This window comes from Oncorhynchus mykiss, chromosome 14 (genome assembly GCF_013265735.2).
Source record: "Oncorhynchus mykiss isolate Arlee chromosome 14, USDA_OmykA_1.1, whole genome shotgun sequence".
Taxonomy (NCBI): Eukaryota; Metazoa; Chordata; class Actinopteri; order Salmoniformes; family Salmonidae; genus Oncorhynchus; species Oncorhynchus mykiss.
The window spans coordinates 23,178,362-23,205,000 of record NC_048578.1 but is presented as its reverse complement, the minus strand read 5'-3'; the positions used below and the strand labels follow the sequence as shown (position 1 = coordinate 23,205,000).

The window sequence follows — 26,639 nt, the reverse complement described above, 5'->3', positions numbered from 1 at the left end:
GTAATATTCCTCTATATTAAGGTCTGAGAGTCACAGATTGGTCCTGGTGACCACAGAGATAATGTCCAGTAGAACAATAGAAGATTGGTCCTGGTCACAACAGAGATTATGTCCAGTAGAACAATAGAAGATTGGCCCTGGTGACAACAGAGATTATGTCCAGTAGAACATTAGAAGATTTTTCCTGGTCACCACAGAGTTGATGTCCAGTAGAACAATATAATATTGGCCCTGGTGACAACAGAGATTAAATCCAGTAGAACATTAGAAGATTGGCCCTGGTGACAACAGAGATTATGTCCAGTAGAACAATAGAAGATTGGCCCTGGTGACAACAGAGATTATGTCCAGTAGAACATTAGAAGATTTTTCCTGGTCACCACAGAGTTGATGTCCAGTAGAACAATAGAATATTGGCCCTGGTGACAACAGAGATTAAATCCAGTAGAACATTAGAAGATTGGCCCTGGTGACAACAGAGATGATGTCCATTGACAAAAGGATATGATATGGTTAACCTGTGTCATGAACCCATTTTACAACACAAGGTGATGCATTTGTGTTAAGAGCTCAGTTCCAGGTATCATCATTAGCATGTGGATTATTCTGTAGGGAAAAGTGTTGCTGGATCACAATAACTGAATATTCACAGTATTGTTAATATGCATCAACACACTCAGAGGTACTTCCAGTTCAGTATGAGTTGTTAATTCTTCAGAGGTATATTCCTGGTGTCATTAGCATGTTAATATATCTGCAGGAGATTGTACTGTACTGTTCTGAATATTCAAACGGTTCATAGTTTCACGTTTCAACTTCATGCGCTGAAAAATAAAAGACCATGACATGTTTGTGTGTGTGTGTGCGTGTACATTATCCTAACTGTGAATTTAAAGTCACCGTCAAGAACAATATGTGCTGTTCAGTTCGTTACAGTACTCAAAACTTGTTTACATTCATTACAACTCTCTTCCATTGGCAGTTGTGTTGTGACTCCGTTGCTATTCATAACTGCTAACCACCTGTCCATGACATTTTACCACAGAGAACACTTAGCGTATTTAAATTGAATCTGACCTGTCAGTCTGTTTTGGTAAAGAGTGATATCAGAGGTCTATAACACATACACTCCCTTACAAAAAAAACGACCAAGAAATAAATGTATATTTCCCCCCAAATTTGACATTCTTTTCACACATTTATTTTTGACCCCTTCCAGCAATATCTGGTCTCCCAACCAGGGACTGACCAAGACCAACCCTGCTTAGCTTCAAAGGGAAACCAGCAATTGAATGCAGAGTGCTACATTGCTGGAATTAATATGCTGGCTGGAATGAATGTGCCGACTGGAAAAAAGCAAGAGGATGCAAAGGCCAGGGTAACATAACCAATAGGAGAAATTGCAGTAAGGAGGGAGGTGTTTTATTCAATTGCATATTTAATTACATTTTTTTTCACTGAAAGCAATTCATTTGCTTTCAAATGTAAACATTATTTCCATGCAATGTTTTGTTTTGCGATCAATACTTTGGGGTTTGTGTTTTGCTTTCAATATCATAATTTTTGTTTGCAATTCTAAGAATGTTCTTCTCGACTTCAGAAGTTTTGCTTGATATTAATGGCATAAAAGTAACCTACTCACTAGAGGTTTGCACCATATAATAACACTATTACTAGGGCTGTTGCGGTGACCGTATTATTGCCACACCGGTGGTCACCAGTCAGATTCCACGTGACCGTTTAGTCATGGTAATTAGGCTACTCCAAGCTTTGATGCTGCTGATGGTTATTGCCTACTAGACTCGCTAACTGCCTAGTACTCAGCACTCTATTGTCCCTTTAATCACTTTGCAGTTGGAACTGAAATCAATGCAAATGTGTTCAAAAATCTAATCAAACACTTCATTAGAGCCCGTTAGCTTATGTTGCGCATAATTTCTATAGGATATGAAATTGCGCAAGAAAACAGAGTGATGGCCTCTACTAAAAAGAGGAGGATCCCATCAGGTTTCAATAGGCAAGGCCTAATATTTATTTCTCAACTTTCCTAATATTAAGCACATCAACAATGGGAAAGGGTCCACCATTCGCTATTTAAGTGCATAGATGACATGTATTTTCCCCGCTGCCCCTGTTTCGAGACAGGTGCATGGTACCGGTCCATTCTAAATCAAAACAAATTTCACAAATATATTATTTAGTATATCTAAAGACAAGATTAAATCAAGAATATTCTGATGGGTGACAATATTAGCCTATCACTTGTGAATTATATATTATCATGATGTGAATGATGCCCAGCATAAGAAACTGCTATCTTTTTCTAATCATAGTCGCACACCTCATATAGACTAGCCCATAGGCTTATATGCTTTGATAAGGTTTGTATCACAACTAAAGTGGCCAAATAACTCCTTAAAATTAAGCACATTAATCCGCTTTACAAGGGATTTAGAGCCTAACTGGAATTCATAAGTGGCGAGTGAGTTTCAAGTTTGGAAAAGATAATTTTCACCATAAAAATTCCCCTTTGAAATAAAATAATTACATGCACAATCACATTTGTAGTCACTTTTATAATGGTGTTTTTGGATTGCTGCATGGATTGCTGCGTTTTTGTTTTTGGATTTCTGCACTTATAATGTTAAGAAATAGCCTAATAGTTTATCAACATTTTAAGCTAAATGTTCTGATCTGTTGCGTCAGCCACATTGCGTAAAAAAGTATTTTTGATGCTAGTGGTTGTATTAATTTGGGATCTATTGCATCCCACAACTGTCCCAGAATATGTTTGGAATATTTATTTCTCGCACAGAATAGAATAGGTAGACTTTTGTACTATGGGGGATAGTTGATTGACATAGTCTAGTGCTTTTGCTGTTCATTACGCCTACTCATCTTGTTGGCTGACAAAAGTAAATGTGGACAGTTCTTCCAATATCTTCAATATGCACCTCGGAATTGGATAAGGATGTGCGGAGCTGCGTCCCCGATGTGTCTGTCTTCACCTGTAGCCTGTGAGAAAGATGCGATCACGTGATGGGAGAAGGCCACAAAGACCACAAAAGGCATGGATTCTTTTAGGGTGCATTATGGCCACAAAGGGGATGCCGCCGTGATATTCGAGGCATTATCAAGTGCTTGTCAAATTGTGAATGAGAGCCTGCACAAAAAAACAAAGCAAATGCCTTTCAAGCATCACGCAAGCATCACACATCACGCAGCCTGACAATGTAAAAAAAATCCAAACATATAGCCCAACGTTTGTATAACGTCTACATTTACATTAAGAACTCTAAATTAAGCCTATAGGAGTACCTATTTCTTTGTTAACCGCTCAACACAGAATAGCTGCATGTGCACTCACTCCCTCAAATCATTGAGAAAATATTTAGATTTTATTCAGCTTTGTTCAATTGTATTCTTCATACTATAAAATAATGCCAGCAAATTTTGTCTGCAAAATGAACTCGTGTAGTTAATCAACAGCCATTTGACATAGGCAGATCAGGATCTAACATAGCGACAACTCAGAGTATGCTAATCTGTTCTTCTGAAATAGACTACTTCTTTAGACCTGTCTAAAATAAATAATGGATTTATTTTGATGGTGTAGGCTATATTACATGGATTTATTAGAGTTTTTAAAATGTAGATGTTCCAAAGGTCTGTATCAGTGGCTTGTGGAAGCCAGGAGATGCTAAAAGTCTTTATGTTAATTGACGGTAAATTATTGTGAGACTGACAGTAATTTGCTTGACAATCACCAGCTGATTAAATTTCGTGACCACCACAGCCCTAACTATTACACTGTTAAAGATGGTTAAAGCAGCAATCCTTAATTGAAATATTAAGTGTCCTCCCGCGCCCTTTTCGGTAAAAAGTTGAGGTATGGTGCTGGAGAGATATGTAACCACTCTCAAATCCATAGACTACACTATGGATGCAAGGACTGACCATCTATGACATCAAAATGATAGTTTTAATTATGGTTTTAGGCTATACAGTGTTTGTTTACAATTACTTAGTTCACAAACATTGGAGTAAATGTGGAATGTTCTTACATGTGAAACTGCATATTTGATTTTCACATGTGGATTTTTACATGTGTTTGTTTTTCACATGTGATCTTGCAATGTAAATTCAACATGTGAAAACAGCTATTTTACATATACAGTGCCTTGCGAAAGTATTCAGCCCCCTTGAACTTTGCGACCTTTTGCCACATTTCAGGCTTCAAACATAAAGATATAAAACTGTATTTTTTTGTGAAGAATCAACAACAAGTGGGACACAATCATGAAGTGGAACAACATTTATTGGATATTTAAAACTTTTTTAACAAATCAAAAACTGAAAAATTGGGCGTGCAAAATTATTCAGCCCCTTTACTTTCAGGGCAGCAAACTCTCTCCAGAAGTTCAGTGAGGATCTCTGAATGATCCAATGTTGACCTAAATGACTAATGATGATAAATACAATCCACCTGTGTGTAATCAAGTCTCCGTATAAATGCACCTGCACTGTGATAGTCCGTCAAAAGCGCAGAGAGCATCATGAAGAACAAGGAACACACCAGGCAGGTCCGAGATACTGTTGTGAAGAAGTTTAAAGCCGGATTTGGATACAAAAAGATTTCCCAAGCTTTAAACATCCCAAGGAGCAGTGTGCAAGCGATAATATTGAAATGGAAGGAGTATCAGACCACTGCAAATCTACCAAGACCTGGCCTCCCTCTAAACTTTCAGCTCATACAAGGAGAAGACTGATCAGAGATGCAGCCAAGAGGCCCATGATCACTCTGGATGAACTGCAGAGATCTACAGCTGAGGTGGGAGACTCTGTCCATAGGACAACAATCAGTCGTATATTGCACAAATCTGGCCTTTATGGAAGAGTGGCAAGAAGAAAGCCATTTCTTAAAGATATCCATAAAAAGTGTCGTTTAAAGTTTGCCACAAGCCACCTGGGAGACACACCAAACATGTGGAAGAAGGTGCTCTGGTCAGATGAAACCAAAATTGAACTTTTTGGCAACAATGCAAAACGTTATGTTTGGCGTAAAAGCAACACAGCTCATCACCCTGAACACACCATCCCCACTGTCAAACATGGTGGTGGCAGCATCATGGTTTGGGCCTGCTTTTCTTCAGCAGGGACAGGGAAGATGGTTAAAATTGATGGGAAGATGGATGGAGCCAAATACAGGACCATTCTGGAAGAAAACCTGATGGAGTCTGCAAAAGACCTGAGACTGGGACGGAGATTTGTCTTCCAACAAGACAATGATCCAAAACATAAAGCAAAATCTACAATGGAATGGTTCAAAAATAAACATATCCAGGTGTTAGAATGGCCAAGTCAAAGTCCAGACCTGAATCCAATCGAGAATCTGTGGAAAGAACTGAAAACTGCTGTTCACAAATGCTCTCCATCCAACCTCACTGAGCTCGAGCTGTTTTGCAAGGAGGAATGGGAAAAAATGTCAGTCTCTCGATGTGCAAAACTGATAGAGACATACCCCAAGCGACTTACCACTGTAATCGCAGCAAAAGGTGGCGCTACAAAGTATTAACTTAAGGGGGCTGAATAATTTTGCACGCCCAATTTTTCAGTTTTTGATTTGTTAAAAAAGTTTGAAATATCCAATAAATGTCGTTCCACTTCATGATTGTGTCCCACTTGTTGTTGATTCTTCACAAAAAATACAGTTTTATATCTTTATGTTTGAAGCCTGAAATGTGGCAAAAGGTCGCAAAGTTCAAGGGGGCCGAATACTTTCGCAAGGCACTGTATATATATATTTTTACCTCGCACCTATCTTTACAGCAGAAGAATCTTTAGAGAGATGATCTGCTGTCAAACAAACACCTTACACACTTCTGAGTCACCTCTGAGTCAATCCACCGTAAAACACACACACACACACACACACACACACACACACACACACACACACACACAGTATACATGTAACACATGACCACATGACCTACTGTAACACATGACCTGACCAGGAAATATATTAACATTTTCCTCACAGAACACATAAAGTGCCTTCAGAAAGTATTAACACCCCTTGACTTTTTCCACATTTACAGCCTGAATTAAAAATGAATCATATTGAGATTTTGTGTCACTGGCCTACACAATACCTTATAAAGTCAAAAGTGGAATTATTTTTGTAGACATTTTTAATAAATGAATTAAAAAAATGAAAAGAGGAAATGTCTTGTTTCATTTAAGTATTTTTGGCCAGCCTAAATAAGTTCAGGAGTAAAAATGTGCTTAACAAGTAACATAATAAGTTGTATAAGTGTTAAGCATGATTTTTGAATGACTACCTCATCTCTGTACCCCACACATACAATTATCTGTAATGTCCCACAGCCAAGCAGTGAATTTAAAACATATTTTTTCCAATGCAAAGCGTTATGTGTGGGGCAAATCCAACATATCACTGAGCGCCACTCTCCATATTTTCAAGTATGGTGGTGGCTGCATCAGGTTATTTGTATGCTTGTCAAGGTCTATGGAGTTTTTAAAAAAAGCAACGGAATAGAGCTAAGTACAGGCCAAATCCTAGAGGAAAACCTGGTGCTGTCTGCTTTCCAACAGACATTGGGAGAGAAATTCACTTTTCAGCAGGACAATAACCTAAAACACAAGGCCAAATATACACTGGAGTTGCTTACCAAGATGACATTGAATGTTCCTGTAATTGTCTACAGTTGGAACTGAAATCAGCTTGAAAATATATGACAAGACTTGAAAATTGCTGTCTAGCAATGATCAACAACCAACTTGACAGAGCTTGAAGAATTTATCAAATAATAATGTGCAAATATTGTACAATCCAGCTGTGCAAAGCTCTTAGAAACTTACCCAGAAAGACTAACATCTGTCATCGCTGCCAAAGGTGATTCTAACATGTATTGACACAGGGGTGTGAATACTTAAGTAAATTCGATATCTGTATTTAATTTTTAATACATTTGCAAAAATGTCTAAAAACATGTTTTCACTTTTCCATTATGGGGTATTGTGTGTAGATGGGTGAGAGAAAAAACATATTCAATCCACTTTGAATTCAGGCTGTAACACAACAACATGTGGAATAAGTCAAGGGGTATTAATACTTTCTGAAGGCTCTGTACACACTTTCACAGGCAAACTGCATGAAGAGTTTATAATGAATGTGTTCCACTAGTTTGTAATCTATCTCCTGCACTAGGATCTGCAAAGGAAGATCAACCATCTCCAGCCTGTGATCCATGGTGACTGTTTCAGTGTTGCTATGAGACAGAGATTAGGCAGTTAATTACATACCAAATCTGCTTTTTTACACACTAACACCCTCAGAGATTTGTACCCAGATCAAATGTACCCGTTTGGCCCTAAAATGACAGCAGCGCCACACTTGAGCACCCTCCATTAAAGAGGAAAACATGTTTGAGGTAATTAATGCAGCGGTTGTTGGATAGGAAGTAATGAACAAAATACAGAGAACAAATCTTGCCAGGTTTCATTAGTTAATAGCCTTTAATTTAAGTAATTAATACCCTTGTATAATCTGAGTCGATATTCACGTAATAATAAGGAATTCCCCTTGACCACACTGTCACAACTTCCGCCGAAGTTCGGCAGTTTTCTATTCACCACCGATCCTTGTTTCATTTTCGATTTGTTTTGTCTTCATTATACACACCTGGTTTATTGTTTTTGAGTAAAGTAACGGTTATTACTCATCTCTGTGTCCTGAACTGACTCCGCCTTACCCGCATCACCTAGACATATGACAGAAACACGCACCCGAACCAATGGAGTCAGCAGGTGCACACAGCCCTCCACTACCTGTGGAGGAGCGCGTCCAGCAGCATGCAAATATGTTGCAAAGTCTCGGCACAGCCATGGATCGCATGTTGCAAACCATGGAGTGATGGGAGAGATGCGGTTTTCCAGCAACACCATCATCATCACCCCAGCTCCCACAACAACCCACACCGATGTCCACCCTTCCTTCACCTGGACCCAGTGGGATTTGGCTCACGCTCCCGACAGAATATGATGGGACGGCAGCTGGGTGCCAGGGGTTCCTACTCCAGCTGGATCTCTACCTGGCGACCGTTCACCCGGCTCCTTCGGGACGCGAGAGTGTAAACGCCCTCATCTCCTGTCTATCTGGGAAAGCACTTGAATGGGCCAACGCCGTCTAGGGAAGGGAAGGAGCGACGTTGGATAACTATGAGGATTTCAGGTGTCCCTGCAGGTGTCCCTGCAGGCTAGCTGCTGACGAACGTCCTCGTGTAGACTACACCTGTAGTGGTCGATCAGGGCCCGCTCATTCCATCCCGCGCCGGGTGGTTTTCGATCATCCACCTGAAGGGAGAGCAGGCAGGAGAACGCTTGTTTCATCTTCATCTCGCTTGCACCCGACTCACCCAGAGCTAACTGTTGCTCACATGTTTGTGTTCATAGAATTTCCATAGAGTTTTCCCCGCATTCCCAGCATAAGGCGCTAGTAGATTCAGGTGCAGCTGGGAACTTTAATGATCGTTCGTTTGCACATAGTTTAGGGTTCCCTATTGTTCCTGTTGTTTTGCCCTTCCCTGTGCACGCCTTAGATAGTCGACCATTAGTGTTATGGTGAGTGAATGAGGACCCAAAAGCGAACTAACTTAAACAGAGCTTCTTTAATAACCAAACATAGGTAGGCTCAGATAGACCGGCAGATTCCGACAGGACAGGACAAGGTTACAGCAAACATGACGATAGTCTGGCTCAGGCATGAAACACAACAAACAAGAATCCGACAAGGACAGGAACAGAAACAGAGAGAGATATAGGGACCTAATCAGAGGGAAAAAGGGAACAGGTGGGAAACGGGGTGAATGGGCAGTCAGAGGAGACAAGGAACAGCTGGGGGAAAGCGGGGGAGAAAAGGTAACCTAACAACGACCAGCAGAGGGAGACAGGGTGAAGGGAAAGGACAGAGACAAGACACAACATGACAGTACATGACAGTACCCCCCCACTCACCGAGCGCCTCCTGGCGCACTCGAGGAGGAAACCTGGCGGCAACGGAGGAAATCCTCGATCAGCGCACGGTCCAGCACGTCCCGAGAGGGAACCCAACTCCTCTCCTCAGGACCGTACCCCTCCCAATCTACGAGGTACTGGTGACCACGGCCCCGAGGACGCATGTCCAAAAATCTACGGACCCTGTAGATGGGTGCGCCCTCGACAAGGATGGGGGGGGGGGGGGAAGACGAGCGGGGGCGCGAAGGACGGGCTTGATGCAGGAGACATGGAAGACCGGGTGGACGCGACGAAGGTATCGCGGAAGAAGAAGTCGAACTGCGACAGGATTAATGACCCGAGAAATACGGAACGGACCAATGAACCGCGGGGTCAACTTGCGAGAAGCCGTCTTAAGGGGAAGGTTCTGAGTGGAGAGCCAAACTCTCTGACCGCGACAATATCTAGGACTCTTAGTTCTACGCTTATTAGCAGCCCTCACAGTCTGCGTCCTATAACGGCAAAGTGCAGACCTGACCCTCTTCCAGGTGCGCTCGCAACGTTGGACAAAAGCCTGAGCGGAGGGGACGCTGGACTCGGCGAACTGAGATGAGAACAGCGGAGGCTGGTACCCGAGGCTACTCTGAAAAGGAGATAGCCCGGTCGCAGACGAAGGAAGCGAGTTGTGGGCGTATTCTGCCCAGGGGAGCTGTTCTGACCAAGACGCAGGGTTACGAAAAGAAAGACTGCGTAAGATGCGACCAATAGTCTGATTGGCCCGTTCTGCTTGACCGTTAGACTGGGGGTGAAAGCCGGAAGAGAGACTGACGGAAGCCCCAATCAAACGGCAAAACTCCCTCCAAAATTGAGACGTGAATTGCGGACCTCTGTCCGAAACGACGTCTGACGGAAGGCCATGAATTCTGAAAACATTCTCGATGATGATTTGTGCCGTCTCTTTAGCAGAAGGAAGCTTAGCAAGGGGAATGAAATGAGCCGCCTTAGAGAACCTATCGACAACCGTAAGAATAACAGTCTTCCCCGCTGACGAAGGCAGTCCGGTGACAAAATCTAAGGCGATGTGAGACCACGGTCGAGAGGGAATAGGAAGCGGCCTGAGACGGCCGGCAGGAGGAGAGTTACCGGACTTAGTCTGCGCGCAGACCGAACAAGCAGCCACGAAACGACGCGTGTCATGCTCCCGGGTGGGCCACCAAAAACGCTGGCGAATGGAAGCAAGCGTACCCCGAACGCCAGGGTGGCCGGCTAACTTGGCAGAGTGAGCCCACTGAAGAACGGCCAGACGAGTAGGAACGGGAACGAAAAGAAGGTTCCTAGGACAAGCGCGCGGCGACGGAGTGTGAGTGAGCGCTTGTTTTACCTGCCTCTCAATTCCCCAGACAGTCAACCCGACAACACGCCCCTCAGGGAGAATCCCCTCGGGGTCAGTGGAGGCTACTGAAGAACTGAAGAGACGAGACAAAGCATCAGGCTTGGTGTTCTTAGAGCCCGGACGATAAGAAATCACGAACTCGAAACGAGCGAAAAACAGCGCCCAACGCGCCTGACGCGCATTAAGTCGTTTGGCAGAACGGATGTACTCAAGGTTCCTATGGTCAGTCCAAACGACAAAAGGAACGGTCGCCCCCTCCAACCACTGTCGCCATTCGCCTAGGGCTAACCGGATGGCGAGCAGTTCGCGGTTACCCACATCATAGTTACGTTCCGACGGCGACAGGCGATGAGAAAAATACGCGCATGGGTGGACCTTGTCGTCAGAGAGGGAGCGCTGAGAAAGGATGGCTCCCACGCCCACCTCTGACGCGTCAACCTCGACAACGAACTGTCTAGAGACGTCAGGTGTAACAAGGATAGGAGCGGATGTAAAACGATTCTTGAGGAGATCAAAAGCTCCCTGGGCGGAAACGGACCACTTAAAGCACGTCTTGACAGAAGTAAGGGCTGTGAGAGGAGCTGCCACCTGACCGAAATTACGGATGAAACGACGATAGAAGTTCGCGAAGCCGAGAAAGCGCTGCAGCTCGACGCGTGACTTAGGGACGGGCCAATCAATGACAGCTTGGACCTTAGCGGGATCCATCTTAATGCCTTCAGCGGAAATAACAGAACCGAGAAATGTGACGGAGGAGGCATGAAAAGTGCACTTCTCAGCCTTCACAAAAAGACAATTCTCTAAAAGGCGCTGGAGGACACGTCGAACGTGCTGAACATGAATCTGGAGTGACGGTGAAAAAATCAGGATATCGTCAAGGTAAACGAAAACAAAGATGTTCAGCATGTCTCTCAGGACATCATTGACTAATGCCTGAAAGACAGCTGGAGCGTTAGCGAGGCCGAAAGGAAGAACCCGGTATTCAAAGTGCCCTAACGGAGTGTTAAACGCCGTCTTCCACTCGTCCCCCTCCCTGATGCGCACGAGATGGTAAGCGTTACGAAGGTCCAACTTAGTGAAAAACCTGGCTCCCTGCAGGATCTCGAAGGCTGAGGACATAAGAGGAAGCGGATAACGATTCTTAACTGTTATGTCATTCAGCCCTCGATAATCTATGCAGGGGCGCAGAGACCCGTCCTTCTTCTTGACAAAAAAAAACCCCGCTCCGGCGGGAGAGGAGGAGGGGACTATGGTACCGGCGTCAAGAGCTACAGACAAATAATCCTCGAGAGCCTTACGTTCGGGAGCCGACAGAGAGTATAGTCTACCCCGGGGGGGAGTGGTTCCCGGAAGGAGATCAATACTACAATCATACGACCGGTGTGGAGGAAGAGAGGTGGCCCTGGACCGACTGAACACCGTGCGCAGATCGTGATATTCCTCCGGCACCCCGGTCAAATCACCAGGCTCCTCCTGTGAAGAAGAGACAGAGGAAACAGGAGGGATAGCAGACATTAAACATTTCACATGACAAGAGACGTTCCAGGAGAGGATAGAATTACTAGACCAATTAATGGAAGGATTATGACAAACTAGCCAGGGATGGCCCAAAACAACAGGTGTAAAAGGTGAACGAAAAATCAAAAAAGAAATGGTTTCGCTATGATTACCAGAAACAGTGAGGGTTAAAGGTAGCGTCTCACGCTGAATCCTGGGGAGAGGACTACCATCCAGGGCGAACAAGGCCGTGGACTCCCTTAACTGTCTGAGAGGAATGTCATGTTCCCGAGCCCAGGTCTCGTCCATAAAACAGCCCTCGGCCCCAGAGTCTATTAAGGCACTGCAGGAAGCTGACGAACCGGTCCAGCGTAGATGGACCGACAAGGTAGTGCAGGATCTTGAAGGAGAGACAGGAGTAGTAGCGCTCACCAGTAGCCCTCCGCTTACTGATGAGCTCTGGCTTTTACTGGACATGAAGTGACAAAATGGCCAGCAGAACCGCAATAGAGACAGAGGCGGTTGGTGATTCTCCGTTCCCTCTCCTTAGTCGAGATGCGGATACCTCCCAGCTGCATGGGCTCAGCACCCGAGCCGGCAGAGGAAGATGGTAGTGATGCGGAGAGGGAGGCGACGGAGAGCGCGAGCTCCTTTCCACGAGCTCGGTGACGAAGATCAACCCGTCGCTCAATGCGAATAGCGAGTTCAATCAAGGAATCCACGCTGGAAGGAACCTCCCGGGAGAGAATCTCATCCTTTACCTCTGCGCGGAAACCCTCCAGAAGACGAGCGAGCAAGGCCGGCTCGTTCCAGCCACTGGAGACAGCAAGAGTGCGAAACTCAATAGAGTAGTCTGTTATGGATCGATTGCCTTGACATAGGGAAGACAGGGCCCTGGAAGCCTCCTCCCCAAAAACAGATCGATCAAAAACCCGTATCATCTCCTCCTTAAAGTCCTGATACTGGTTAGTACACTCAGCCCTTGCCTCCCAGATTGCCGTGCCCCACTCACGAGCCCGTCCAATAAGGAGAGATATGACGTAGGCGACACGAGCAGTGCTCCTGGAGTAAGTGTTGGGCTGGAGAGAAAACACAATATCACACTGGGTGAGGAACGAGCGGCATTCAGTGGGCTCCCCAGAGTAACACGGCGGGTTATTGATTCTGGGCTCCGGAGATTCGAAAGCCCTGGAAGTGGCCGGTGGAACGAGGCGGAGATGGTGAACCTGTTCTGTGAGGTTGGAGACTTGGGTGGCCAGGGTCTCAACGGCATGTCGAGCAGCAGACACTTCCTGCTCGTGTCTGCCTAGCATCGCTCCCTGGATCCCGACGGCTGAGTGGAGAGGATCCGAAGTCGCTGGGTCCATTCTTGGTCGGATTCTTCTGTTATGGTGAGTGAATGAGGACCCAAAAGCGAACTAACTTAAACAGAGCTTCTTTAATAACCAAACATAGGTAGGCTCAGATAGACCGGCAGATTCCGACAGGACAGGACAAGGTTACAGCAAACATGACGATAGTCTGGCTCAGGCATGAAACACAACAAACAAGAATCCGACAAGGACAGGAACAGAAACAGAGAGAGATATAGGGACCTAATCAGAGGGAAAAAGGGAACAGGTGGGAAACGGGGTGAATGGGCAGTCAGAGGAGACAAGGAACAGCTGGGGGAAAGCGGGGGAGAAAAGGTAACCTAACAACGACCAGCAGAGGGAGACAGGGTGAAGGGAAAGGACAGAGACAAGACACAACATGACAGTACATGACAATTAGGGTCAGGGCCACCGCTCCCCTATGCATGATAACGCAGGAGGGTCATGAAGAGAGAATTAAACTCTTATTGATTCTCCTGCGTTGCCCGTGGTGCTGGGCCTGCCCTGGTTGGCCTATCATGACTCCACTATTTTGTAGCAACAGAGGGCTCTCAAGGGATGGTCACGTAAGTGCTCGGTGAAGGTGTGTAGGTGTTTCCATAGGTGCAACTACGGTGGAAAGTAAAAACCAGGTCTCCACCGAGCACATCCCCTCTGAATATGCTGATTTGGCTCTCGCCTTCTGTAAAAAGAAGGCGACTCAATTACCACCCCATCGACGGGGGGATTGTGCGATAAATCCCCTGGTAGACGCAGTCACGTGTGTCCTCTGTCACAGGAGCAGACGGCGGCTATGGAAACATATGTCTCTGAATCTCTGGGACAGGGATACATTCAGCCTTCCACTTCACCTGCCTCCTCGAGTTTCTTTATTGTGAAGAAGAAGGATGAAGGTTTATGCCCGTGTATTGACTATCGAGGTATCAATCAGATCACTGTGAGGTACAGTTACCCGCAACCTCTCATAGCCAGTGTGATTGAGTTAATGCACGGGGCACGCTTCTTCACAAAATTGGGTCTCAGGAGCACTTACAATCTGGTGCGTATCCGGGAGGAAGATCAGTAGAAGACAACTGGACACTGGGGGGGGGGGGGGAGTGGGCTCCTCTGGGCACTATGAGTACCTCGCCTTGCCGTACGGGTTGATGAGTGCTCCAGCAGTCTTCCAATCCTTTGTAGACAATATTTTCAGGGACCTGCATGGGCAGGGTGTAGTGGTGTATATTGATGACATTTTGATATACTCCTCTACATGCGCCGAGCATGTGTCCCTGGTGCGCAGGGTGCTTGGTCGACTGTTGGAGCATGACCTGTACGTCAAGGCTGAGAAATGTCTGTTCTTTCAACAGTCCATCTCTTTCCTAGGGTACTGCCTTTCCGAGTCAGGGGTGGAGATGGAAAGTGACTGCATTTCAGCCGTGCGTAATTGGCCGACTCCAACCACAGTAAAGGAGGTGCAGCGGTTCTTAGGGTTTGCCAACTACTACCGGAGGTTTATCCGGGGCTTTGGTCAAGTAGCCGCTCCCATTACCTCATTGCTGAAGGGGGGACCGGTGAGACTGCAGTGGTCAGCTGGGGCAGACAGGGCTTTTGGTCACCTGAAGGCTCTATTTACCTCAGCTCCTGTGCTGGCTCATCCTGATCCCTCCTTGGAATTTATAGTGGAGGTGGATGCGTCCGAGGCTGGCATAGGAGCTGTGCTGTCTCAGCGCTCGGGTACGCCACCAAAACTCTGCCCCTGTGCTTTCTTTTCGAAGAAGCTCAGCTTGGTGGAGCGTAACTATGATGTGGAGGACCGGGAGCTGTTGGCTGTCGTCAAGGCTCTGAAGGCGTGGAGGCATTGGCTTGAGGGGGCTAAACACCCTTTTCTCATTTGGACTGACCACCCCAATCTGGAGTACATCCGGGCGGCGAGGAGAATGAACCCTCGCCAGGCCAGGTGGGCCGTGTTTTTCACCCGTTTTGTTTTCACCCTATCATACAGACCAGGTTCCCAGAACGCTAAGGCAGACGCACTTTCCCGAATGTATGATACAGAGGAGCGGTCTACGGATCCCAATCCCATACTTCCGGCATCTTGCCTGGTGGCACCAGTGGTGTGGGAGGTGGATGCGGAAATCGAGCGGGCCAGCACTCCCCCCCAGTGTCCAGTTGCACGTCTGTACGTTCCGTCTGCTCTCTGCGGCCGTTTGATCTGTTGGGCTCACACGTCACCCTCCTCTGGTCATCCTGGCATCGGGCGGACAGTGCACTGTCTTAGTGGGAAGTACTGGTGGTCTACCCTGGCTAAGGATGTGAGGGTTTCTGTTTTCTCCTGCTCAGTGTGCGCCCAGTGCAAGGCACCTAGACACCTGCCCCGAGGGAAATTACAACCCCTACCCATTCCACAACGGCTCTGGTCACACCTATCGGTGGATTTCTTGACGGATCTTCCTCCGTCAAGGAAACACCACGATCCTGGTCATTGTGGATCGGTTTTCTGCCATCTCCTGCCGTCTCCTTCCTTTGCTCGGTCTCCCTATGGCCCTACAGACTGCGGAGTCCCTGTTCACACACGTCTTCCAGCACTACGGGGAGCCTGAGGATATGGTTTCTGATCGGGGTCCCCAGTTCATGTCCAGGGTATGGAGGGCTTTCAAGGAACGTCTGGGGGTCTCGGTCAGCCTGACCTCGGGTTTTCACCCCGGGAGTAACGGAAGGTGGAGAGAGTTAACCAGCATGTGGTTAGGATTCTGAAGTCCTATTGCCAGGACCGGCCGTGGGAGTGGGCGGCTTTCATCCCCTGGGCAGAGATGGCCCAATACTCACTCCGCCACACCTCCACTAACCTATCTGCTTTCCAATAGGTACTAGGTTATCAGCCAGTTCTGGCAACGTGGCATCAGAGCCAGATCGAGGCACCCGCGGTGGATGAATGGTTTCGGCGCTCGGAGGAGACATGGAAAGCTGCCCATGTGCACCTGCAACAGGCCATCAGGCGGCAGAAGGCGAGCGCCGACTGCCACCGCAGTGAGGCCCCGGTGTTCGCAACGGGGGACCGGGTCTGGCTCTCGACCCTAAACCTGCCCCTCCGCCTGCCCTGCCGGAAGCTTGGTCTGCGGTTTGTGGGGCCATTTAAAGTCCTGAGGATACTGAACGAGGTTTGTTATAGATTACAGCTCCCGCTGATTACCGTATTAACCCCTCATTCCATGTGTCTCTCCTCAGGCCGGTGGTGGCTGGTCCGCTCCAGGAATTTGAGGTGCGGGAGGTTCCTCCGCCCCCTCTGGACATCGAGGGGCCCCCGGCGTATGCTGTTCGAGCCATCATGGACTCAGGGCACCTGGCGAGGGGCCTTCAGTACCTCGTGGAGTGGGAGGGGTACGGTCCGGAGGAGAGATGCTGGGTGCCGGTGGAGGACATTCTGGACCCTTCGTTACTGCGGGACTTTCACCGTCTCCACCCTGATCGTCCTGCGCCTCGTCCTCCGGGTCGTCCCCGAGGCCGGTGTCGGCGCGCTGCTGGAGCCACGTGTCAAGGGGGGGGGGGTGTACTGTCACGACTTCCGCTGAAGTTGGTGCCTCTCCTTGTTCGGGAGGCGTTTGGTGGTCAACGTCACCGTTTTTCTAGTCACCACCGATCCTTGTTTCATTTTCGATTTGTTTTGTCTTCATTATACACAATTAGTTTCCATTCCAATATCATTGTTCCCTATTTAACCCTCTGGTTTCCCCCTTGGTTTTGTGCGTGTTTGTTAATGTCAAGTTGTCTCGTTTTGTGACCTGGATTATTTTGTCTCCTCTATGGAATATTGTTTTTGAGTAAAGTAACGGTTATTACTCATCTCTGTGTCCTGCGCCTGACTCCGTCTTACCCGCATCACCTAAACATATGACACACTCCCACAAATTGGGGGAAACCCCCCAAAAATCCCCAGTGTAAAAGAGCCAACTTCATTGTCAATTTTTTGTTGTACAGAAATAACAAAACTCAAGTCACACACTTATCAAGAGAACATCCCTGGTCATCCCTACTGCCTCTGATCTGAATGACTCACTAAACACAAATGCTTGTTTGTAAATTATGTCTGAGTGTGGAGAGTGCCCGTCAATTAAAAAAAACAAGTAAATTGTGCCGCCTGGTTTGCTTAAGAAAAGGAATTTGAAATTGAGTACTTTTTCCACAAATTCCAACTGGGACTATCTCAAGATAGAATACCTCAATTTCGCACTGAACAGAATATTGGTAATCTGCTCACTATTTGACAAAGTTTAGTGTGTTGGTGTGTTGTATACATACATTAGATACTGGACCACAGTACTCTAAGTGAGATAAAGGGTGAGTCGACAGTTACCTGTTTCTGGCAGTGATACTGAGCACTCACCGAGCTGGACTACCAGAGGAAAGAGGGGTGAGTGGCCGGGACCTGAACCTGACCGGAGCACCCACTCTGGGACTGAGCTAAGTAGAGAGCCTAGGTGTAGCCTAGCATTGATCCTAGCACTCAGGCCAGGGTTTATTTCATTGACAGTAAAATAATATGCTTGACAGTGGATTGTGTCATTTGCTAACACAACTGGAGACACCTCCTCAGCTAGAATAAGAGTGTACAGGAGCAGTTGCTAACTAAATGTAAGTAACTTTGGCTAGCTAACAGAGATGCTAGTTCTTGGTCCCAAGAAACAAAGAGATCTTCTGTTGGATCTGACAATTAATCTTGATGGTTGTACTGTCATCTCTAATAAAACTGTGAAGGACCTCGGCGTTACTCTGGACCCTGATTTCTCTTTTGATGAACATATCAAGAATATTTCAAGGACAGCATTCTTAAATTCTTCGTAAAATTGCAAAAATCTGAAACTTTCTGTCCAAAAATGATGCAGTAAAATTGACCTCTTAAGGATCCGCCCCTTTTTTCCAATTTTTGCCTAAAATGACATACCAAAATCTAACCTTCCTGTAGCTCAGGCCCTGAACCAAGGAAATGCATTTTCTTGGTACCATTTGAAAGGAAACACTTTGACACTTGTGTAAATGTGAAAAAAATGTAGGAGAATATAACACAATATATCTGGTAAAAGATAATACAAAGAAAAAACCAACCGTTCTTTTGTATTTTTTTGTATCATCATCTTTGAAATACAAGAGAAAGGCCATAATGTATTATTCCAGCCCAGATGCAATTTAGATTTTGGCCACTAGATGGCATCAGTGTATGTGCAACATTTTAGACTGATCCAATAAACCATTGCATTTCTGTTCAAAATGTTGTATCAAGACTGCCCAAATGTGCCTAATTTGTTTATTAATAACTTTTCATGTTCAAAATTGTGCACTCTCCTCAAACAATATGATGGTATTATTTCACTGTAATAGCTACTGTAAATTGCACAGTGCAGTTATATTAACAAGATTTTAACCTTTCTGCCAATATCAGATATGTCTATGTCCTGGGAAATGTTATTGATAGTTACAACCTCATGCTAATCGCAATAACCTACGTTAGCTCAACCATCCCGAGGAAGGGACACCGAGCCCGAAGATTATTTTAATCCATGCTTTTGTCACTTCTAGATTAGACTACTGCAGTGCTCTACTTTCCGGCTACATGGATAAAGCACTAAATAAACTTCAATTAGTGCTTAACACGGCTGCTAGAATCTTGACAAGAACCAAGAAAATGTATCATATTACTCCAGTGCTAGCTTCTCTACACCGGCACGACTAACCTACAAAGCATTACATGAGCTTGCTCCTACCTATCTTTCCGATTTGGTCCTGCCGTACATACCTACAAGTACGCTACGATCACAAGATGCAGGCCTCCTTACTGTCCCTAGAATTTCTAAGCAAACAGCTGGAGGCAGGACTTTCTCCTATAGAGCTAAATTTTTATGGAATGGTCAGCCTATCCATGTGAGAGACGCAGACTGGGTCTCAACCTTTAAGTCTTTATTTAAGACTCATCTCTTCAGTAGGTCCTATGATTCAGTGTAGTCTGGCCCAGGGGTGTGAAGGTGAACGGAAAGGCACTGGGGCGACAAACCGCCCTTGCTGTCTCTGCCTGGCCGGTTCCCCACTCTCCACTGGGATTCTCTGTCTCTAACACTATTACGGTGGCTGAGTGCGATTCCTGGTGCTCTTCCATGCCGTCCCTAGGAGGGGTGCGTCACTTGAGTGGGTTGAGTCACTGACGTGATCTTCCTGTCCGGGTTGGCACCCCCCTTGGGTCTGTGTCGTGGGGGAGATCTTTGTGGGCTATTTTCAGCCTTGTCTCAGGGTCGTAGGTTGGTGGTGCGGGGGCTGTGCTTTGGCAAAGTGGGTGGGGTTATATCCTGCCTGTTTGGCCCTGTCCGGGGGTATCGTTGGACAGGGCCACAGTGTCTCCTGACCTCTCTTGTCTCAGCCTAAGTCTTATATCTGGAGTTTTATCCGGTGTCCTATGTGAATTTAAGTATGCTCCCTCTAATAGTCTCTTTCTATTTCTCTCTTTCTCTTTCTTCTTCTAGCTCTCTTTCTCTCTCTCTTCTCTCGGAGGACCTGAGCCCTAGGATCATGCCTCAGGACTACCTGGCCTGATGACTCCTTGCTGTCCCCAGTCCGCCTGGTCATGCTGCTGCTCCAGTTTCAACTGTTCTGCCTGCTGCTATGGAACCCTGACCTGTTCACTGGACGTGTTACCTCGTCCCGGACCTGCTGTTTTGGACTCTCTCTCTACCGCACCTGCTGTATCTAACTCTGAATGATCGGCTATGAAAAACCAACAGACATTTACTCCTGAGGTGCTGACCTGTTGCACCCTCCACAACCATTGGGAATATTATTATCTGACCCTGCTGGTTATCACTACTTTGGATGGTTCTGATCTAGAATATGTGGACAACTACAAATACCTAGGTGTCTGGTTAGACTGTAAACTCTCTTTCCAGACCCACATTAAGCATCTCCAATCCAAAATTTAAATCTCGAATCGGCTTCCTATTTCGCAAACAAAGCATCCTTCACTCATGCTGCCAAACATACCCTCATAAAACGGACTATTCTACCGATCCTCAACATCGGCGTTGTCATTTACGAATTAACCTCCAACACTCTACTCAAAAAATTGGATGCAGTCTATTACAGTGCCATCCGTTTTGTCACCAAAGCCCCATATACTACCCACCACTGCGACCTGTACGCTCTCGTTGGCTGGCCCTCGCTTCATTCTCGTAGCCAAACCCACTGGCTCCAGGTCATCTACAAGTCTTTGCTAGCTAAAGCCACGCCTTATCTCAGTTCACTGGTCACCATAGCAGCACCCACCCGCAGCACTCGCTCCAGCAGATATATTTCACTGGTCACCCTCAAAGCCAATTCCTGCTTTGGCCGCCTTTCCTTCCAGTTCTCTGCTGCCAATGACTGGAACAAACTGCAAGGATCACTGAAGAAGGAGACTCTTATCTCCCTCACTAACTTCAAGCACCAGCTGTCAGAACAGCTCACAGATCATTGCACCTGTACATAGCTCATCTGTAAATAGCCCATCCTACCCATACTGTATTTATTTATTTATTTTGCTCCTATGCACCTCAGTATCTCTACTTGCACATTCATCTTCTGCACATCTATCACTCCAGTGTTTAATTGCTATATCGTAATTACCTCGCCACTATGGCCTATTTTATTGACTTACCTCCCTTATCTTACCTCATCTGAACACTGTATATTTATATTTTTTCTGCTGTGTTATTGACTGTATGTTTGTTTATGCCATGTATGTGACAAACTGCTTTGCTTTATCTTGGCCAGGTGGCAGTTGTAAAGGAGAACTGGTTCTCAACTAGCCTACCTGGTGAAATAAAGGTGAAATAAAAATACATCTATGAACGTTTGAACTTCTATCTACACCCGGCACAGCCAGAAGAGGACTGGCCATCCCTCAGAGCCTGGTTCCTCTAGGTTTCTTCCTACGGAGATTTTCCTAGCCACCATGCTTCTACGTCTGCATTGCTTGCTGTTTGGGGTTTTAGGCCGGGTTTCTGTACAGCACTTTGTCACATCGGCTAATGTAAAAAGGACTTCATAAATACATTTGATTGATTAATTCACTATTTACAGCTAGTTAGCTACTATACCTTTTTTTGCTACCAAATGTACAGTGCATTCGGAAAGTATTCAGACCCCTTGAGTTTTTACACATTTTGTTACGTTACAGCTTTATTCTAAAATTGCTTAAATATTTTTTCCCCCTTATCAATCTACACACAATACCCCATAATGACAAAGCAAAAGCAGGTTGAGAAATGTTTGCAAATGTATTACAAATAAAATTCAAGGGGTCTGAATACTTTCTGAATGCACTGTATGCTGGCTTAAACTAGTAGATTTAAGTGGTGATGCCACTAATGTTCACATTTTGACATTTGTGACTTATCCACTTTCCAAGCACACAGGGTGATTAGACTAGCTCTTGGGATAGTGTTTGTAGGCTAGTTCTAGCGTTTACCTTACTCCCTAGGCCTGTACAAGCTAAGACTTAGGCTAGTGTTAAGCCTTATTGTGAAGCTAGTGTTTAATATCCTAAAGACAACACCATAAACTCCACAAACAAGTAGTTGAAGAAAAAGGGATGGAGATAAGGATGCTCACATAAACAACTAAATCACATTTAGACTGCACTTCACCAAATGAATAGAAGATGTGAATAATTGTAGAAAAAGTAAAGGACCAACCTCTGCTTGCTTGCGCCACATGTCCAGGTTCTTGCGTTGAGCTTTGGAGAAATGGTCCCATGCCTTTTGTTTGGAAGCAGCGTGGAATACAGACACAATCTGCTCAACTGTGGCAGGGGATGCAGGAAGAGAGGGGAAGGAGCAGAGGAGTGAGAAAGTAGAATCAGGTAGGAAGGCAGGTATGTTCATGTTGATGTGTTTTCAATGTTCTATTCGGCTCTATAGTACAGTCTGTTCTGGGTCAGTGTCTAGAGTGGGGGAGGTGGGATGGGGTGGAGAAGGAACCCACCATATCTCAAGGTGACCACAGAGCGCCTGTCCTAAAACACAAGACGGTGCTGAAAGCTACAGGAGGACCAGACTAATACCAGCAGGCTCCTATCTGTTTCACTTGCTGTGGCAATGTAAACATATGTTTATAGCCCATTAAATTGAATTGAATTGAATTGAGAGAAAGAGAAAGAGGGAAACGAGCGAGAGAGAGAGAAAAACTGCTTTATTTCAGGGCTGGAGGAGGAGGGAGTAGAGGGGCTGCTGAGAGACATTTGTCTGTTTATGACTCCATCACACCTTTGACAGACTACCAGGGTTAGTCTTAAAGGTCCTATAAAGACATTTTTACAGTTACTTACTATAATTGTTTTCAATTAAAATGCTCAAAAATAAACAAGAATTAGCTTAATAGCTAAGAGCAATTCCTCAAGCAGGAATTTTGCTAGGACTTGTATGGGAGTGGTCTGCGTGGGGAAGGGAAAACTGAAATCTAGCTGTTATTGTCAGAGGTTTGGAACTGTCTTTCTTATTGGTTTATTAACTAATTTACCATCTGGTGATGTCACCAGGCAGGCTAAGACTCCATCCCACCAAAACAGGCTGAAATTTCACGCAGCCTTTTTTTCAAACAGCTCTTACACTAAAAGGGAAATATTATAATTTGTATGATTTCACAGTATTATTCCAACCTAATGGTGTGGAAATATATATAAAACACAGGAAATAAAATTTTATACTAATTATCTGAGCGTTTGTTTGTGTGTGTGTAATTATCACTCACCTGTTGATGTCAATGGAACAGCCACACATTCATAGATTGTACCAGGCAATAATTTATTTTGGTCCCATATCAATAGCAAGGGCTGTACAATAACTCACAACACACAATAGATAACTTTATCAAGCATGAAAACTTCCCCAGTGTCACTGCAGCTGAAGATGGCAAACATCACTAAGGCAAAATGCTCCTTTGGTGTGTTTGTGGACAGGCCATGTTGAGGGACTCTGTTTTTGTCAGAGGGGTCTTAATGAAACCCCTGGGGAAGTGAATAAGGCCACCAGAGTTGTGGCCTCGGCAGAGATGTAGAGAAGGAGGGAGAGAGGGAAGGAAGCAAGGAAGGAAGGAAAGAGTGTGTCTAGATCAATAGTGGCTTTCAGAATCATCTAATTTGATTGGAGAGATAGATGGGGAAGGCAGGGGAGAGTAAAGTGTCCAAGGGTGTGGCCTCGCCTTTTTATGTATGTGTGTGAGTCAGAGAGATAGCTGATGGATAAGTGCATGTTCTTCTGTGTTTTTTGCAGGGATCCAGCTAGGGCTATGTGTGTGCACATGCCAGTATTTCTACTGTAAATGAGACCATTCACTATCTGTCAGGCAGGTTAATCTCCTAGATGAAATATGCTGCGGCATGTAGACCGAGTGCCATCCACCAAACATGATGTATGCTGATCCAAATCCAACTGTGAAATGATTGTCATCTTCTATAAACATCATCCTGAGCGAAATATGAAGCAGGGCGCTGTGGTTCATAAATCCTTCAGCTGCGAATGGATCTCATTGAACTGAGAGGAGATTTCTGTTCTCTGACATTCATGAATAGAGCCTGTTTAAGTCCAAACGGCACCACATTCCCTATGCGGGGCACTACTTTTGACCAGGGCCCATATGTATAGTTTAGTGCACTATAAAGGGAATTGGATGCCATTTGGGATGCATACTCTATTTGAATAACTTGCTTCAGAGCAGAAAGGAGCATTGTTAAGGGCTTTTTCTAAAGGTACCATTCAACATAAGGTGACAACTACCAATGCCAAATGGAGGAATGTGTGATATTGCATTATATTGCATTTGGAAAAAATAAAGTCTATGGATTCCAATGTGCAGCTGTAAGAAAGTCTGGTAAATGTGGATGTGGCTTTTGTTCACAGAACGACAGTGTGAACCTACCTCCCAGGACACCAAACTCTGTGTTTACATTTGTATGTGTGGAACTGCAGAGAAAGACAAACTCATGAATACAACTAAGTGTTTGTGTGGATTATTGTGATGGAGGATGGTGACAATGATAGAGAGAGAGAGAGAGAGAAAGAGAGAGAGAGAGAGAAAGAAGAGAAGAGAAGAGAAGAGAAGAGAAAGAGAGAGAGAGAGAGAGAGAGAAGAGAAGAGAAGAGAAGAGAAGAGAAGAGAAGAGAAGAGAAAGAGAGAGAGAGAGAGAAGAGAGAGAGAAAGAGAGAGAGAGAGAAAGAAGAGAAGAGAAGAGAAGAGAAAGAGAGAGAGAGAGAGAAGAGAGAGAGAAGAGAGAGGGGGGGATACCCACTTTGCTCTTTCCAATATTTGTATTACTGTATAAACAAGAACCGATTATGTGGTATATCCCAATATCCATACTAACACAGTACTCAGTATGCACACTACTGTAAGTGGTCTATCACCAAAGATATCTGAACTCATACATGCTCTTAGCATTGGCAGTTGTGAATCATTAATATGACTCATTTCATTTCTTCCTTCAGACCCAGTTGTTTTCATGTAGAGAGGTGTTACTTACTTTGATTCTATGGCTGAGTGGGTTCTTTCAGATGAGCTGTCCACAGACCAATACAGGCTAAAGTTAACCAGAGACGTTTGGAGCCTACACAGCATACCCCATAGAGTGTTAGCTTTCTGAAAGGCAAAAGCCTAAAGCCCTGTCCAGAAACAACCCCTAGCACTTGTGGAGATCTGAAGGAATCACATAGGTATAATCAATATGGTCATACAGTAGCTCCATCTTGCAGTCTTGATTGGCTGAGTGGAGTTTTCATTATGTGGCTTATAGCTTTCCAATCCTTACACAAGTGCCTTGAAGTTAGGGGCTAGGAGTTGTTTTTGCATTCAGCCAATGTGACACAACCACAGGTGAACCTATTACTCCCTGGCCATGGACATACAGGTACAGTGCCTTGCAAAAGTATTCGGCCCCCTTGAACTTTGCGACCTTTTGCCACATTTCAGGCTTCAAACATAAAGATATAAAACTGTATTTTTTTATGAAGAATCAACAACAAGTGGGACACAATCATGAAGTGGAACAACATTTATTGGATATTTAAAACTTTTTTAACAAATAGATAATAAAATTATTCAGCCCCTTTACTTTCAGTGCAGCAAACTCTCTCCAGAAGTTCAGTGAGGATCTCTGAATGATCCAATGTTGACCTAAATGACTAACGATGATAAATACAATCCACCTGTGTGTAATCAAGTCTCCGTATAAATGCACCTGCACTGTGATAGTCCGTCAAAAGCGCAGAGAGCATCATGAAGAACAAGGAACACACCAGGCAGGTCCGAGATACTGTTGTGAAGAAGTTTAAAGCCGGATTTGGATACAAAAAGATTTCCCAAGCTTTAAACATCCCAAGGAGCAGTGTGCAAGCGATAATATTGAAATGGAAGGAGTATCAGACCACTGCAAATCTACCAAGACCTGGCCTCCCTCTAAACTTTCAGCTCATACAAGGAGAAGACTGATCAGAGATGCAGCCAAGAGGCCCATGATCACTCTGGATGAACTGCAGAGATCTACAGCTGAGGTGGGAGAATCTGTCCATAGGACAACAATCAGTCGTATATTGCACAAATCTGGCCTTTATGGAAGAGTGGCAAGAAGAAAGCCATTTCTTAAAGATATCCATAAAAAGTGTCGTTTAAAGTTTGCCACAAGCCACCTGGGAGACACACCAAACATGTGGAAGAAGGTGCTCTGGTCAGATGAAACCAAAATTGAACTTTTTGGCAACAATGCAAAACGTTATGTTTGGCGTAAAAGCAACACAGCTCATCACCCTGAACACACCATCCCCACTGTCAAACATGGTGGTGGCAGCATCATGGTTTGGGCCTGCTTTTCTTCAGCAGGGACAGGGAAGATGGTTAAAATTGATGGGAAGATGGATGGAGCCAAATACAGGACCATTCTGGAAGAACCTGATGGAGTCTGCAAAAGACCTGAGACTGGGACGGAGATTTGTCTTCCAACAAGACAATGATCCAAAACATAAAGCAAAATCTACAATGGAATGGTTCAAAAATAAACATATCCAGGTGTTAGAATGGCCAAGTCAAAGTCCAGACCTGAATCCAATCGAGAATCTGTGGAAAGAACTGAAAACTGCTGTTCACAAATGCTCTCCATCCAACCTCACTGAGCTCGAGCTGTTTTGCAAGGAGGAATGGGAAAAAAAATCTCTCGATGTGCAAAACTGATAGAGACATACCCCAAGCGACTTACAGCTGTAATCGCAGAAAAAGGTGGCGCTACAAAGTATTAACTTAAGGGGGCTGAATAATTTTGCACGCCCAATTTTTCAGTTTTTGATTTGTTAAAAAAGTTTTAAATATCCAATAAA

The 26,639-nt window shown here is 45.2% G+C and overlaps 1 protein-coding gene across 2 annotated transcripts in view; it reads right to left on the bottom strand.

The window, feature by feature from the left end:
- LOC110487749 (ecto-NOX disulfide-thiol exchanger 2-like) overlaps positions 1–26,639 on the bottom strand; it is a 354,612-nt gene that overhangs the window by 51,369 nt on the left and 276,604 nt on the right. For both annotated transcript variants that reach the window (XM_036943160.1, XM_036943159.1), the window contains one exon: positions 21,975–22,081. In XM_036943160.1, the coding sequence (XP_036799055.1) occupies positions 21,975–22,081 (107 nt within the window). The remainder of the gene's footprint in view (positions 1–21,974; positions 22,082–26,639) is intronic.